The sequence below is a fragment of the Poeciliopsis prolifica genome, unplaced genomic scaffold (assembly GCF_027474105.1).
Source record: "Poeciliopsis prolifica strain line A6 unplaced genomic scaffold, Auburn_PproV2 SCAFFOLD028, whole genome shotgun sequence".
Taxonomy (NCBI): Eukaryota; Metazoa; Chordata; class Actinopteri; order Cyprinodontiformes; family Poeciliidae; genus Poeciliopsis; species Poeciliopsis prolifica.
Genome location: NW_026562403.1, coordinates 3,803,791 through 3,816,174, shown reverse-complemented (window position 1 = coordinate 3,816,174; position 12,384 = coordinate 3,803,791). Strand labels below are relative to the sequence as shown.

At 39.6% G+C, this 12,384-nt stretch overlaps 2 protein-coding genes across 4 annotated transcripts in view; both read left to right on the top strand.

Moving 5' to 3' along the window:
* The first annotated feature begins 479 nt into the window (after positions 1 to 479).
* LOC129372088 (uncharacterized) lies at positions 480 to 4,355 on the top strand. Of its 3 annotated transcripts, none has more exons than XR_008607221.1 (9): positions 480 to 628; positions 1,635 to 1,710; positions 1,801 to 1,860; positions 1,946 to 2,182; positions 2,453 to 2,482; positions 2,558 to 2,641; positions 2,902 to 3,564; positions 3,669 to 3,753; positions 3,827 to 3,853. XR_008607221.1 is itself a non-coding variant. In XM_055049113.1 (9 exons), the coding sequence occupies exons 1-9, from the start codon at positions 620 to 622 to the stop codon at positions 4,033 to 4,035; spliced, it is 705 nt and encodes a 234-aa protein (XP_054905088.1). In that variant the 5' UTR covers positions 480 to 619; the 3' UTR covers positions 4,036 to 4,355. The 3 variants fall into 3 exon arrangements, 1 of the variants encoding a protein (XP_054905088.1); XM_055049113.1 differs by lacking the exon at positions 2,902 to 3,564 and adding an exon at positions 3,972 to 4,355 and having other exon boundaries at positions 3,827 to 3,886; XR_008607220.1 differs by having other exon boundaries at positions 2,558 to 3,564.
* Positions 4,356 to 4,785: 430 nt separating this feature from the next.
* Positions 4,786 to 12,384, top strand: part of pip5k1bb (phosphatidylinositol-4-phosphate 5-kinase, type I, beta b) — a 35,074-nt gene continuing 27,475 nt past the window's right edge. Inside the window, exon 1 of the mRNA XM_055048832.1 lies at positions 4,786 to 5,008. The gene's annotated coding sequence lies outside the window, so the exon portion shown is untranslated. The remainder of the gene's footprint in view (positions 5,009 to 12,384) is intronic.

The window sequence follows — 12,384 nt, the reverse complement described above, 5'->3', positions numbered from 1 at the left end:
TGAGTCCATCATGTTTACAGGTTTCCCCGGACAATACAGAAAAACACAAAACCACACACGAATTACAAATCTCATTTTTTTGTACTGTTGTAACTATCAAACACTCTCCCCTTCAGCTCAACATTATAAGTGGATATTACATTGTTGGTGATGCCATTCTAAAAATAACTTGCAATTAAGTTTCGGCAAAAGGTCAATGGGATTTTCACAGGAGGCGGAGCGCTGTTGTTAGTGAAAGTCACTAAAAATTTTTTTACTTTTAATGTAGCCTACTTTAGCTACTTTCCAAATCAAGTAAAAAAATTTAAGGAATGAAGAAAGGAACTGTAACCTGAGTCTGGACCTGTCACCGGCTTTTTGCATCTGCTTCGGAGGAAAGGGAACAGGGGGGCGGGTCGGCAGAAAGGAAGCTGTTCGGCAGGGCAGCTCCTCATCATTGTAGGATGAGATGAGCGACTGCACGGACGAGTCTGAGTCACTGTCTTTGTCACAGATCGTACTTATCTCAACATTTATCCACAGAAGGTGAAAATCAGTCGAACATCGAACTTACAGCTGCCTTCGCAGCCTACAGCTACCACGTGATTCGCCGGTGGATGCGCTGCTCTCCGCTCGGGAGATGAAACAGGTAGGCTCTTGACTACACATTAAAGGAATTGTTGCGTTATGAAAAGCTACCAACATATGCCTTTGGGAGGATGAAATAGTGAAGGATGTTATGCATGTGTCAGGAACAGAAAAGCTCTGATACCAGCTCCATCTAGATTACAACCTTCGTCTGGGGGTCAGGAAAATATCAGGAGAGTGTATTATACACTTGTTTCTTCCCCTCCCCCCATTAGTTTTTGCTGCTGAAGTCGCAGCTCTGTTAGGCATCATGCCCATCTCAGCCACATCCAGGCTGACACCTTCATGCACTTAGTGATGATCAGAGAAATAGCAACTAATTAATTCTCTGGCTTGAGAATTACATATGCAAATATATGTAGCACTGCTTCAACATATATTTACTGAGGTAACAGTAGAAATTTCCAATCCAGAAAATGACTCAAGCAAAAGTGAGAAAGTGTTTTGTAAATAGGTTACTCAAGTAATGATACATTTTTATTTGATATCTAAAAAAACATGTCAGACAGACAAAAATATACATACGAATTCTGGCATTTTAAAGAACAACGTAAAAAATATGTCATCATTATGGCGATAAAAGTAAGGTTTGCATTTAATTGGGAAATCAAGGTTCTAACATCTGGAGAATTTCTAGAAGCTGCTATTGGTACAAGAGTTGATCCATTTCATTGATTCCAAGGCTATAATTGTTTGTATATACAATATACAAACAACCATTTTGTATAACTTTTGTATAACCACTTTGTATAACCAGACCAAACCTACTTCAGATATTAGCAAACTAAAAGAATCACTTGAATCCCTACTGGACTGATTTGTTACCAATATGTTGTGAATTATGTTGAAGTATTATAATAAACTGCGGTTTATTAAAAGATTTTTTAAAAAGGTGTAACATATGAATGATAGAAGTTCATATAATCTGAACTTCTAACATTCAGATAGTGAGAAGCTATAATTTATGATATTGCTACAAATATCTTAAAACGGAAATCTTCCTTTAGGTGCAGTGGAGCAAAAATATTTCAGCCAAAATGGGTTTTTGCACCCAGTTGTCTGCAGCAACCTTTGCCGTGGGAAGTAAGTGTCTGAGAATTGGCCAACTTTAAACTTCACTCATTGACCAACAGCCAACAACCTTTGTTTTGCGTCATGTTTTTGTTTCCATAGTAAAAAGCATATTTTTGCTGGTTGCTTTTGGAGATGCAACGAGTCTTCCAGTCACCACAGGTCAGAAATGTCTCTATAACTCAGATTTATCTCATGATAATGCATCAAAATCTTCATGTGAAATGTTTTCTGCATGATTTTACAGGTGTCAAGGATTCACTGGAGCTCTTTTACTGCACTTCTGCAGGGTGTGCTGCCAATGTGACAAAAGTGTTTTGCAATGACGACCTCCTTCAGCATGACCACTTTCCAGATTGCTCACGATCTCCGCCTCCTTATAAAGTGTGCCAGCATGATGGCCGTGCATATGTTTCCACCCCGGTAGGGACCAAGTGTGAATTTGAGGAGGAGAGTGCATACATTCCAACAAAGAAATGTACAGGTAATGTCACATGTAAAGTGGATTAAAGAATTCCACAGATTATCCAAAAGAAAATGTGCATTTGTGTTCAGCCCTTCTGAGTCAATACTTTGGGGAATTAGTTTTATAGTAACCACTGATGCAGGTCTGTTTGTATGTCCTTAACAGATTTACACATATTCATGGTGAATTTGTTGTCAGAGCTTTATAAAAAAATAACTTGACATTGTAATATATAGTATCTGGTTTTGTAACTCATATAACACTTTCCTGTATCTTTCTTTCTATAAGACGTTGACCCCATTTGCCTTTGGATTCATGGTAAGTATTGACTGTGAAAACACTGTTTACTATTTTATTTGAACATTGAATGGAGTTTTTAATCCAACATTTCAGCTACATCCTCATCACCAACCACTACAAACACTGGGAAGAAAGCAGCGGGAGTTGATCCAGGATACATCATCCTAGGATGCATCCGTGAGTTAAAATCATCATCTAGCACTGAAAGGTTATCCTCCCAATATCGTTCTTCATATGAAGTGCTTACATTCCCAATGTAAGCATTTAGAAAATGCTTACACTTGAAAAATAGAATAGAATAATCAAAAGATGGCAGTGTCGCTTTGCAAGTGACATAAACATGCTGGTTCTTTGAACCGACACTCTGTTCTTACAAATATTCATCTAAGTGACATTGAGAATGTTGTACCCTCTCACATATGTTGTTGATGTTTCAGAATGAACACAAAGTGACACAAGAAGCAGTAAAACTCCCAAAGGATCCATTAACCCCTTCATTCGGTGTTATTCTAATCTTGCATGTTCTTTCTGTAGATGTGTGACTCTTCTGTGGGTACTCAGGTTTTCTCCCACAGTCCTGTAAAATTCCTTGTTATAGTGAACTGGTTTGTCAGATTTTTCCTTCAAATTTATTAAGTGTGTGTTTGTTGGTTTGTAATAACTTGTGGGGACCATTTTCCTGACACATACCATGTTGTGGGAACCCTTGTGGGGGCCGAGGCCTGGGCCCCACAAGGGAAAATGCTATTTTTGGGTCAGGGGTTAGATTTAGGACTACGGTGTGAATTGAGTTTTGGTTATGCATGTGATGAGTAGGGTTAGGATAAGGTTTAAGCTATAGAAATGAATGGAAGTCAATGGAACGTCCCCACAAAGATAACCATGCAAACATTTGTGTGTTTGTGTGTGCATGGTAGTTTGTTTTGTGGCAAAGTGGGGACCTGTGCAATGTATGCTTGCAGCCCGTCTCTTGCCAAATGACATAGATGAAAGTTAAATCTGAGAAGTTTGGCTTTTTGTTACTGACTCGTCTTGCTTGCTGTGATCTGTTCACTTGCTTCACTTGGGGCCAAAATATCATTGTAAAGGCTGGTGTTAAGGTAAGATCAGAATTTTTATATCTTCTCATCTTAGAGAAGATATTGAAATTCTTCTAATGTTAATTGTTACATGTGTCCTAAATATTAGATTTTTCATTTCACAGTTGGTTTTGCTGCACTTCTGGCTGGTGGTGTAATATGTTACTGTCTTAAAAGACGCAGCCGAAGGCTAAACCAGCAGCAAAACAGGTACCGAACTATAAGATCATTATAAAATGATAACCAGATGTGACATATTGATGCTAATTCAAATTCATTTCAGAGACCCTGAAGAGAGTCAACAATTAGCAGTGATCCAACCTTCTGGATGCACAACTGTGAGGTTTGTGAAAAAAAGTTAAATGTCTCAACAATTCATTACATTGATGTGAATTTTATTTTTTAAAGTTAACATTTACATTTTTCAGGGATGCAGAAGTTGCTTTTCAAGTGGATGATGACACTATACCTCATCGTGGATGTGGGGATTAGCTAAATTGTCTTTGTTACGGCACAGAGCAGCACTTGCATCCTCTTTTAATATGAAAGGTGTTTTATAGATAAAATTGATTTGATATTATGCCATCTCACCGCCATCTTGACCAATAAGGCTGATTCCGATTCTTTGAACGTTTCCATGATGTCACACAAGCAAGGTGTTACTTTTAAATTCATCTCAATGTGCCTCTTCTGTTGTCTCAGGTATTATGAAATAACCTGTTGGATGCTTATGAAGCCATGGAATCATCAACTTGCTTTGTTTAAAGATATAATTGTCATAGAAAAGGGATGTTTTTAAATTTAAACATAAATAAAATTATGTATTTCATTATTCTGGGGTTTTGGAAATATAAATACAGTAATCTTTGCAATCCTAACTGACCTAAAACAGGAACATTTTGCTGTGACAATGAGATCAAAATAATGGTTATATGTTACTATACAATATATGTGAGCTGCAAGTACTGGGCAACATAAATCTATACTTACTGTTAAGCTGTCAAAACAAATCCCAAAAAGATTATTTTTAATTTTTAAATGTGAAGTCCAAGACGTCATACCTAAATAAGGCTCATAAAATTCTGTTACGATTAAATTTTGTAATTTGGGATCAGGCCAGAAGGTGGTGCTATTGAGTCGTTTTTAAATTATTTTGTGGCGCACTGAGGAAAATAAAGCTGTAAAAAAAAGAAAAAAAAAAGAAAAGAGAGGCAGGATCAGACAGTAGAGTCACACAGGCTGTCTAACTCTACAGCAGCGCAGTACAGCGGCTCTGCTGTGGAGGGAAGTACAGCAAACAGTTCATCACATTGAACCGCATTCATTCATCTGCTGGAGATCCTCTGCTTGAAGAAGAAGAAGAAAGCTCTGCGAGGACCGCCTCAGCCTCCCTGGGAAATATTTCTGCAGGATTAACAAGAAGAAGACGATTTCTGCTCGTTTTCATCAGGGAGACCCGCTGGAGGTACGACGTCTGTACTTGTTCACCCGCAAAGTTTAGTGCAACTTAGTAGAAACGGCAGCGGCGACCGGGGAGACAGGAGGGACCGTGACGTGTCGGGTCTCAGGTGCCGTGGCGACAGGTGAAAAACTGCAGGTGTGATTAGACGGGAGACACGAGATTCTGCCCCCGATACAAAGTGTCCTCAACCGAGCGTGGACGCAGGTCCTCGATGAGAGAAGACGGGTTGTCTTCGGGTTTTGGATTGGAGGCAGTGATTTCACTAGAATCTGTCGCTTGTCGCTTATAATCCATATTGGTGAAATGCGTTTTTTTTGTTGTTGTCAGCTTCTCAGACTCGCTTAGAAACAGTCGGATGGACAATGACGCAAAGCCTTAAATTGTGCAACTTGTGTTTTGTAATGAATTCTGCAGAAATGTGGAACATTTATAGGTTCATGCCAATGAGTTTCAGTTGATCAATTTCTCGGGAACTGAATGCAGCCTTCTTTTAAATCCCTTCGTCACAGAGTGTGTGTGTGTGTGTGGGTGTGTGTGTGTGTGTGTGCGTGTGTGTGTGTGTGTGTGTGTGGGTGTGTGTGTGTGTGTTTTCTTTATGCATCTCTTCCCATCATCACAGCTCTGTACGTTAACGTGATACATTTCTGTGCTGGTGACTGGATCCTGGGCTCTTCACATTTCCCTCTTCAGACCCTCTGAGAGTCACCAGGCTGTGACAGATATAAAGCAGCCCTGCCTGACCAAAGATGCAGCAGTTTGTGTTCTGAAGACAGATTGATTCCTTCCAGTGGCTTGGTTTTGTTTTTGTTTCATGTTAACTCAATTCTTGGTTGTAGTTTGCAGAATTGCTTGCTGTATCTCACCTTTTAATTGAAGAAGAAGGAAATATAGCAATCATAAAGATTTTTCCACAATTATAAAATGTTACTGGCTTCTGCTGCATTCATCTATAAAGACACCTTTGTTAACAGTATAATGTGGAGTTATCTGTGACTTTTCTTGAGTTTATCTAATGCTTATGCATATCTGGATATTATCCATCTTTTTCAGATAGTATTTGCACTGGAAGGATCTAAACTAGTGAATACAATATAGTAAAAACAGAGTGTTTAGCAATGAAAATGTAGCACAATACATAGTACATCCACTGAAGCGTTTGATGTACTCTGGGTTGTAAAATACAAATCAGACCATCCCAAACCAGCCTATATAAGCCCATATATGTGTCTGTGTTTATCTTTATGAAACTCCTTTATCATCCTCATTTGACTGAGAGGCTTTATGCCCACAATGTTTGAAAGGGAAAACATGCTAATGTCCATCAGGTCTTTGGGTGTAACGTGCTTTGCTGGATGTTGGTAAAATGCCATTTTCTTTTGAGATTTTATGCAATAAATTAATGCGGCAAGGAAATTATACTTGGTTTTCCATGTATAGAAAAATAGTTTGGTTTGGATCTGTTTGATCCATCATTAAAGTTGGAAAGATTATGGTACAACTAATCTACCAAGGTTTTTTTTTTTACCTAAGCTAATAGGTCAGACAAGAAGAGGATTAATCAGAAAAGCAGTAGAGGCTTGTGGTATCTTTGAAGGCGCTGCAGAGAATAACAGCTCAGTTGGGAAGGAAAATCAACCTAGTGCTGTAGCATTGCATAATGGTGCTACACCACTATGTAGCACCATTCCAGCTATGCAACATAGTGGTGGTAGCATCATACTGTGAGGATGCTTGTGCTGTTCAGAGATCCTCTATCCAGTCTGACTTAGGCTGAAACATTTTGCAAAGAAGTCTGGGTCTCTAAATGTGCTAAGCTACAGGAGACCTGCAGCTGCAACTGTAGTAAAAAGGGTTTACAAATAATTATAAAATGCTAAAAAGCCCCGTTGTTACATCTATGGAGCTTCATGTTCACAAGTGTAACAATTAACATCTGCTGGTCCTTTCAGAGCAGTCTTGAGATTTCTGGGTCAAATAGCTCTTGGTACATATCATAAGGTACCATGGGAACTCGGTGGTGATGCAGCAAAAATAACAATATGAGACTTATTAAAGCGGTTACATAACTCACCAGCTTCCCTTCTGCCATTCCTGATGACAGCTTGACTAACTGTCCACTGAACTGTTTGGACACACATACATGTAGTGTCTCGTCACATTCATCATTCTCAGATAAAAATGCCTCTCGGTCCTCTCCGAGGGAAATTCCACACTTCATTATGTTTGCGTGCAGTCCAGCTAAAACTGAGGTCCGATAGCTGCTGTCAGAACATCTCCCTTAGAGCCAGTGATAATGTGCTTCACAAGCTGAAAATAAGACAGGAACTTTCTGCTACACTCAACATGAATTTAGATTCATTTATCCATCCGTCTATTCATACCTACCTACCTACCTACCTACCTACCTACCTACCTACCTACCTACCTACCTACCTACCTACCTACCTACCTACCTACCTACCTACCTACCTACCTACCTACCTACCTACCTACCTACCTACCTACCTACCTACCTACCTACCTACCTACCTACCTACCTACCTACCTACCTACCTACCTACCTACCTACCTACCTACCTTGCAGAGATCATCTTTGTACAGATAGGTCTGTTAAAGGCCTTCAAATGTGTATTCCTGCTTTAATAAGCAGGGCGTCTCAGCTCCTGGCTCACACGGCTGGTGTTTATTAACTAAAGAATTGTTGCTCAGGATATTTTATGAGACCGACATGCAAATAGAGCAGCCTCTGTGATTGACAAATCACTTGTAAATATGCTGTATTTATGTCGTGTGAGCTAAAACCATCCCTCCCAGATGTAATAGCTGTTATTGCAATTGTTACCACCTACAACGTTTGGGTTATTAGTTGCTGAAAAAGTCAGAGGACATTCAAATTTATGATCAAGTTGACCCACTTCCTGTAGAGACCTGATCCACCTTTGTGAAGCATAGTGTACAGTATGAACTGATGAACTGGTGTCTCCCTCTCTTTTTTTCTTTTCTCTCTCTCCCTCTCTTTCTCTCTGTGTTATCTGTTTTATTGTCCTCACTCGCTGGCCGGCCTCCACTCATGTCAGCACATACCTCATACGGATCTGACTGCCGTTTGCACTCAGTCAGGAGTCACAACTCTGTAATTAAGTCACTTATTGTTGTAGGGACTATTAGAAATTTTCTGGGGTTTGGTAGCTTCCTTGGGATTTCACACAATCTTTATCCAAGTTATAGACAGAACCCAAACGAGCATGGATAATATGCAGGTTCTTCTTTATCTCTGTATTTATTAGAACTTAGTATTATATGTAAACAATAATCATTTAAAAAAATAGCAAATTCAGAATAAGCATGCATTACCGATCATCTTTTCTATTCATCTCTCTTGAAGGGTAAATATGTCAAGTCAATAATTAAGAGTCAGTCATTTCACTTCTCATAATGATTAATCTAACAGTGAGCAGCACCGCTAACTGAAACAGGACTCTGAGTTCACCTTCAAAATGCTTTGGATAAATCTTATCTTGGGTGCTCTAAAATGAGCACAAGCTCCCATTATTACAGTTTTATTGAATTACATCCACATATCCATCCTGCACTACCCCTGACCTTTCAAATATGCGAATCTGTGAATACACGAGGACTCCTCGTGGGTTTGAGGGATTAAAGTTTATTCATCAGATGCCGCACTTAAGCCTCTGTGGGACCAGAGTGGTCTTCTCTGTACATCTACATGAGTCTATTTCATTCATAAAAGCCCACAATGTTTGATAAACGTTGATGCAGAAAATTACCAGACCTTGGGGATAAAACAAATTGTGCAAAATAAGGATAAGCTGGTTACTGATATGTAGATATATAAACCAAAAATGACATTTGCTGTGCTATTTTTACAGTTTAAAGTTATTTTTATTTAGATGCCAGAGAAAGTGACAGAGTAAATGAAGTTTTCTCCATCTGCATGAGACAGTGTAACAAGATCTTTGTCAAGTAGTTGAAACAATGCACAAAGCTTTTAATAAATGCTTTTTCTTCATACTATTAATATTAATGATAATATATTTATATTAAGGTAGAATAATTTTTTAAGCACTGGTTTAGAAATATGCTGCAAACACAATAACCCTGACATAAATCTGTCCTGTTTTCACTCTCATCTGGTCGTATTTAAAACCAAAATGAAACGTGTGTGCTCCAGATTTTGCAGATTTTTTTGAATGCGACAAATCAAAGACAAAATCTCCCCAAAACTATTTAGTTGCTAAAACATTTTAGTGGCCAGCAGTCACAGCCCTAATGTAGTTTTTATCATCTTTAGCCATCAAATTAATAAATGGTCTAACCTTTTCGTTTTGTCATAGTTACCAATTTGTACCTCCATTTTATGGGCTCATTACCATTTCTCAGCTACAAGCTAAGTATTTCATAGCCGTATATTTTAACCATTGTGGATCAGTTATTTTGTCGTACTTTTATGAATAATTTTAGATTTTGGGACTTAGAAGGATAATTTTTAAAAGCTCACTATGTTAAACTTTGTAATACACCATGTCTCCTGATCCCTGTTTCAACCAATCAACCCTTCTGAACATTTTTGTCTTTTATTAGATTATGATTTCATTTCAAGGTGACCCCTGGCTGACAGGCATTATTTATTCTACTCATGTAAACACATTACATTAGTTTATGAGCAGAATATAAAGATTTAAATTGTCTGATGTCAGATGGGCGTGAAACACTCCGCTGGCAGCCAGAAACGCCCACTGGCAGACACCTCCTTTGTGATGTCAAACAAGTTGGGTACAAAACGACCAGAACTTCAAAGATGTGAAATGGCGCTGGGGCGAAAAGATCAGAACTACTCAAAATTTCTCACATGTATGCAAACAGAAAGTTGAATCTTTTGAAGACTGTCCACAAACATCTGTGTGCAGTCCGGGATCTGTTTAAAATCCTCATTATTTACTTCAAAGCTATCCGTTCGATCTTAATGACCTCTGTTTGCCTGCTCTGGCCATTCGACTCATGGGCACCAGCTTTGAAAGGGTGAGGGAACATTATCGGAGGGGGCCTGCAGGGACGTTTAGCTGGTAATTGTCTTGTACTGAATCCCCAGTCGGTTGGTTGAAGACTGCTAGCTGAGCAATAAGCTGGCAGCCTCACAGGAATGTATATCACTCAGATATTTGTTGTTGTTTCAGTCTTTCGTAGTACCCGTTCTCACCCTTCATCCCTCCCACTTTCCTTATCATGACGAAGTCTGCAGAGGCCCACTCAGGGAGTCAGAGTGGGAAGGAAAGATCACAAGATGAAAGGGAGAGCTGAGAGAAGACACCTGGGGGAGACAAGAGGAAGAGTTCTCGTCTTTATCTGTTGCAGCTTGTGTTTTGTTTCCTGATGAAATGATTAACCTTCTCTTAGAATCATTGGGCCATTTCTGTTTACTGTAATACTTCTGGATAATAAAACTTTCTATCTCCCTCGAGGATTTACTGAGGGAGAATGGACCTTTGGACCCTGGATGGGCCTGGCTGAGCTGGGAAACCCTGTCTCTTATTGTATTTGTGCCGTTTGTTTTCCCTGGACGATGACGTTAGGACACGAGGCTCTGCTGGATGCCTGGTGATGGATATATCCGCTGTCAGAGGGGGGAAAAAAAGCCTGCTTTAACAGATCGTCATCTCAGAGAGTGGAGTGTTGTTCTCTATCACGCTCATTGGCGCTTCTTATGTTTGCTTCTGTATCTTTAGGGAACATTGTCTTAGTTTTTTTCTCTCTATATTCCTGTCCCTGGGTTTCACTGATTGCTCCCTCCCACTCTGTTCCCTCGAATGAATCATGTGACTCTCCGGACACGGAGGGTGACCTCCTCCTTGCTGCTTCCCATGCAAAGACGGACTCGAGTGAAAGTGATGACTGATGATCGGATTTTCAAAAACACAAGCTGAAGTCACTGGGCATGCAAAATAAAGTGAACACAATGCTTCTTTAGTGGTTTAATTGTGTAATAACTGCTGTTCTTCTTATTTTCTCTTTTATAAGAGTAACATTATTATGTTACAGAGTGTCTCACTAACCATAAGAAAAGGAATGGCTGAGTATTTACACACCTTTCGTGTCGCATTTCCTCGTCATCATCTTCCTCCCTTATGTTTACCACTCGCCACCCTCTCTTTAGGCCCCTGGCCTTGTCATATTTAAAAGGTCAAACCCCTCTCTTCTCCATGACACACACCCACACACACACCCTCATACTCACAGTATGAGTACCTTCAGTTTGCCTGGTCACAAGAGCCTAAAAATAAGTGCAAAGTTTGGTACTGATGGGGTTATGGGCTGCTATTTTGTGTTTAGCAATATGGATGAAGGAGTTTGTTGTACAAAAACTAGCCTCACCTGTTCAGAGTGTTTTGAGTGTGGGCAGAGCTTCAGCGTCTGACCTTGTAGAAAGTTTTCTTAGAGGATGTAAAGCTGTTAATGCATTCTAAGGTTGGGCCAACATTATATTAAACCCCTATGGATTAAGAATGGGATATCACTCTAGGTCATATGCAGATGAAGGCAGACACAAAATTATAAATATTAATTATACAGAATTACATAATCCACATCCACTCTGGTTTTCTGGCCACTTTATGCATTTCTTGGTTCTGTTTTTTAGTTTAGTTAGATATCCTAAAGAAGCATAAACCTCAGGGATTCATTCAGGTAACTCCTCCAGCAGCAAGCTGGCAGCGTTGGTTACCCAAGAGATCCTTCCTTATTTTTCTCACTCTGTAATGAAGGAATACCCTGGGCTTTTTCAAATTTGGCTAAATTAACAAGCTCTGCCACTTAACTTCAGTTTTGTTTGCTACTTTGTCTGATAAGCTATCCTCAGCTTCTGTTGGGGCTTCCTGAGACTTTTAATCACATTCACACACACACACACACACACACACACACACACACACACACACACACACACACACACACACACACACACACACACACACAAACTGCGTTCCAAGATCTGCAGTGCTGCAAAGTGCCTGCTGTTAGTGGGCAGACTGTACCCTGAAGCTGCGTCACAGCCTGTCCGTCAGAAAGGGGATGAAAATAAACAATCCCCTGAATGTAGTAAAACATGAAACAGATCAGTTTCATATGCTGAAGGAGAAAGGGAGGAGGCGTGTGTTGAAGAGTGGATTTGATAGTTTTCTATTGAAACAGAAAACACACATTCATGGTTTGCAAACTCTGTATGGTGTTGTTATTCTTTTGCGTCTTGGATTAGTCCTAACTGAACAACCCTTTAGAACATGAATCAGGATCCGCCTCCTCTAAGAAAGTTTTTCAGTTGCTGGAAGAAGTTAACTCCCCACACTCAAAATCCATCAAGAGAT

What these genes read in the sequence shown, in the direction of transcription:
- LOC129372088 (XM_055049113.1), top strand. An exon ending in AGCAACCTTTGCCGTGGGAA is followed by an intron (nt 1,711 to 1,800) that starts GTAAGTGTCTGA and finishes TTGTTTCCATAG; the next exon opens with TAAAAAGCATATTTTTGCTG. An exon ending in GAGTCTTCCAGTCACCACAG is followed by an intron (nt 1,861 to 1,945) that starts GTCAGAAATGTC and finishes ATGATTTTACAG; the next exon opens with GTGTCAAGGATTCACTGGAG.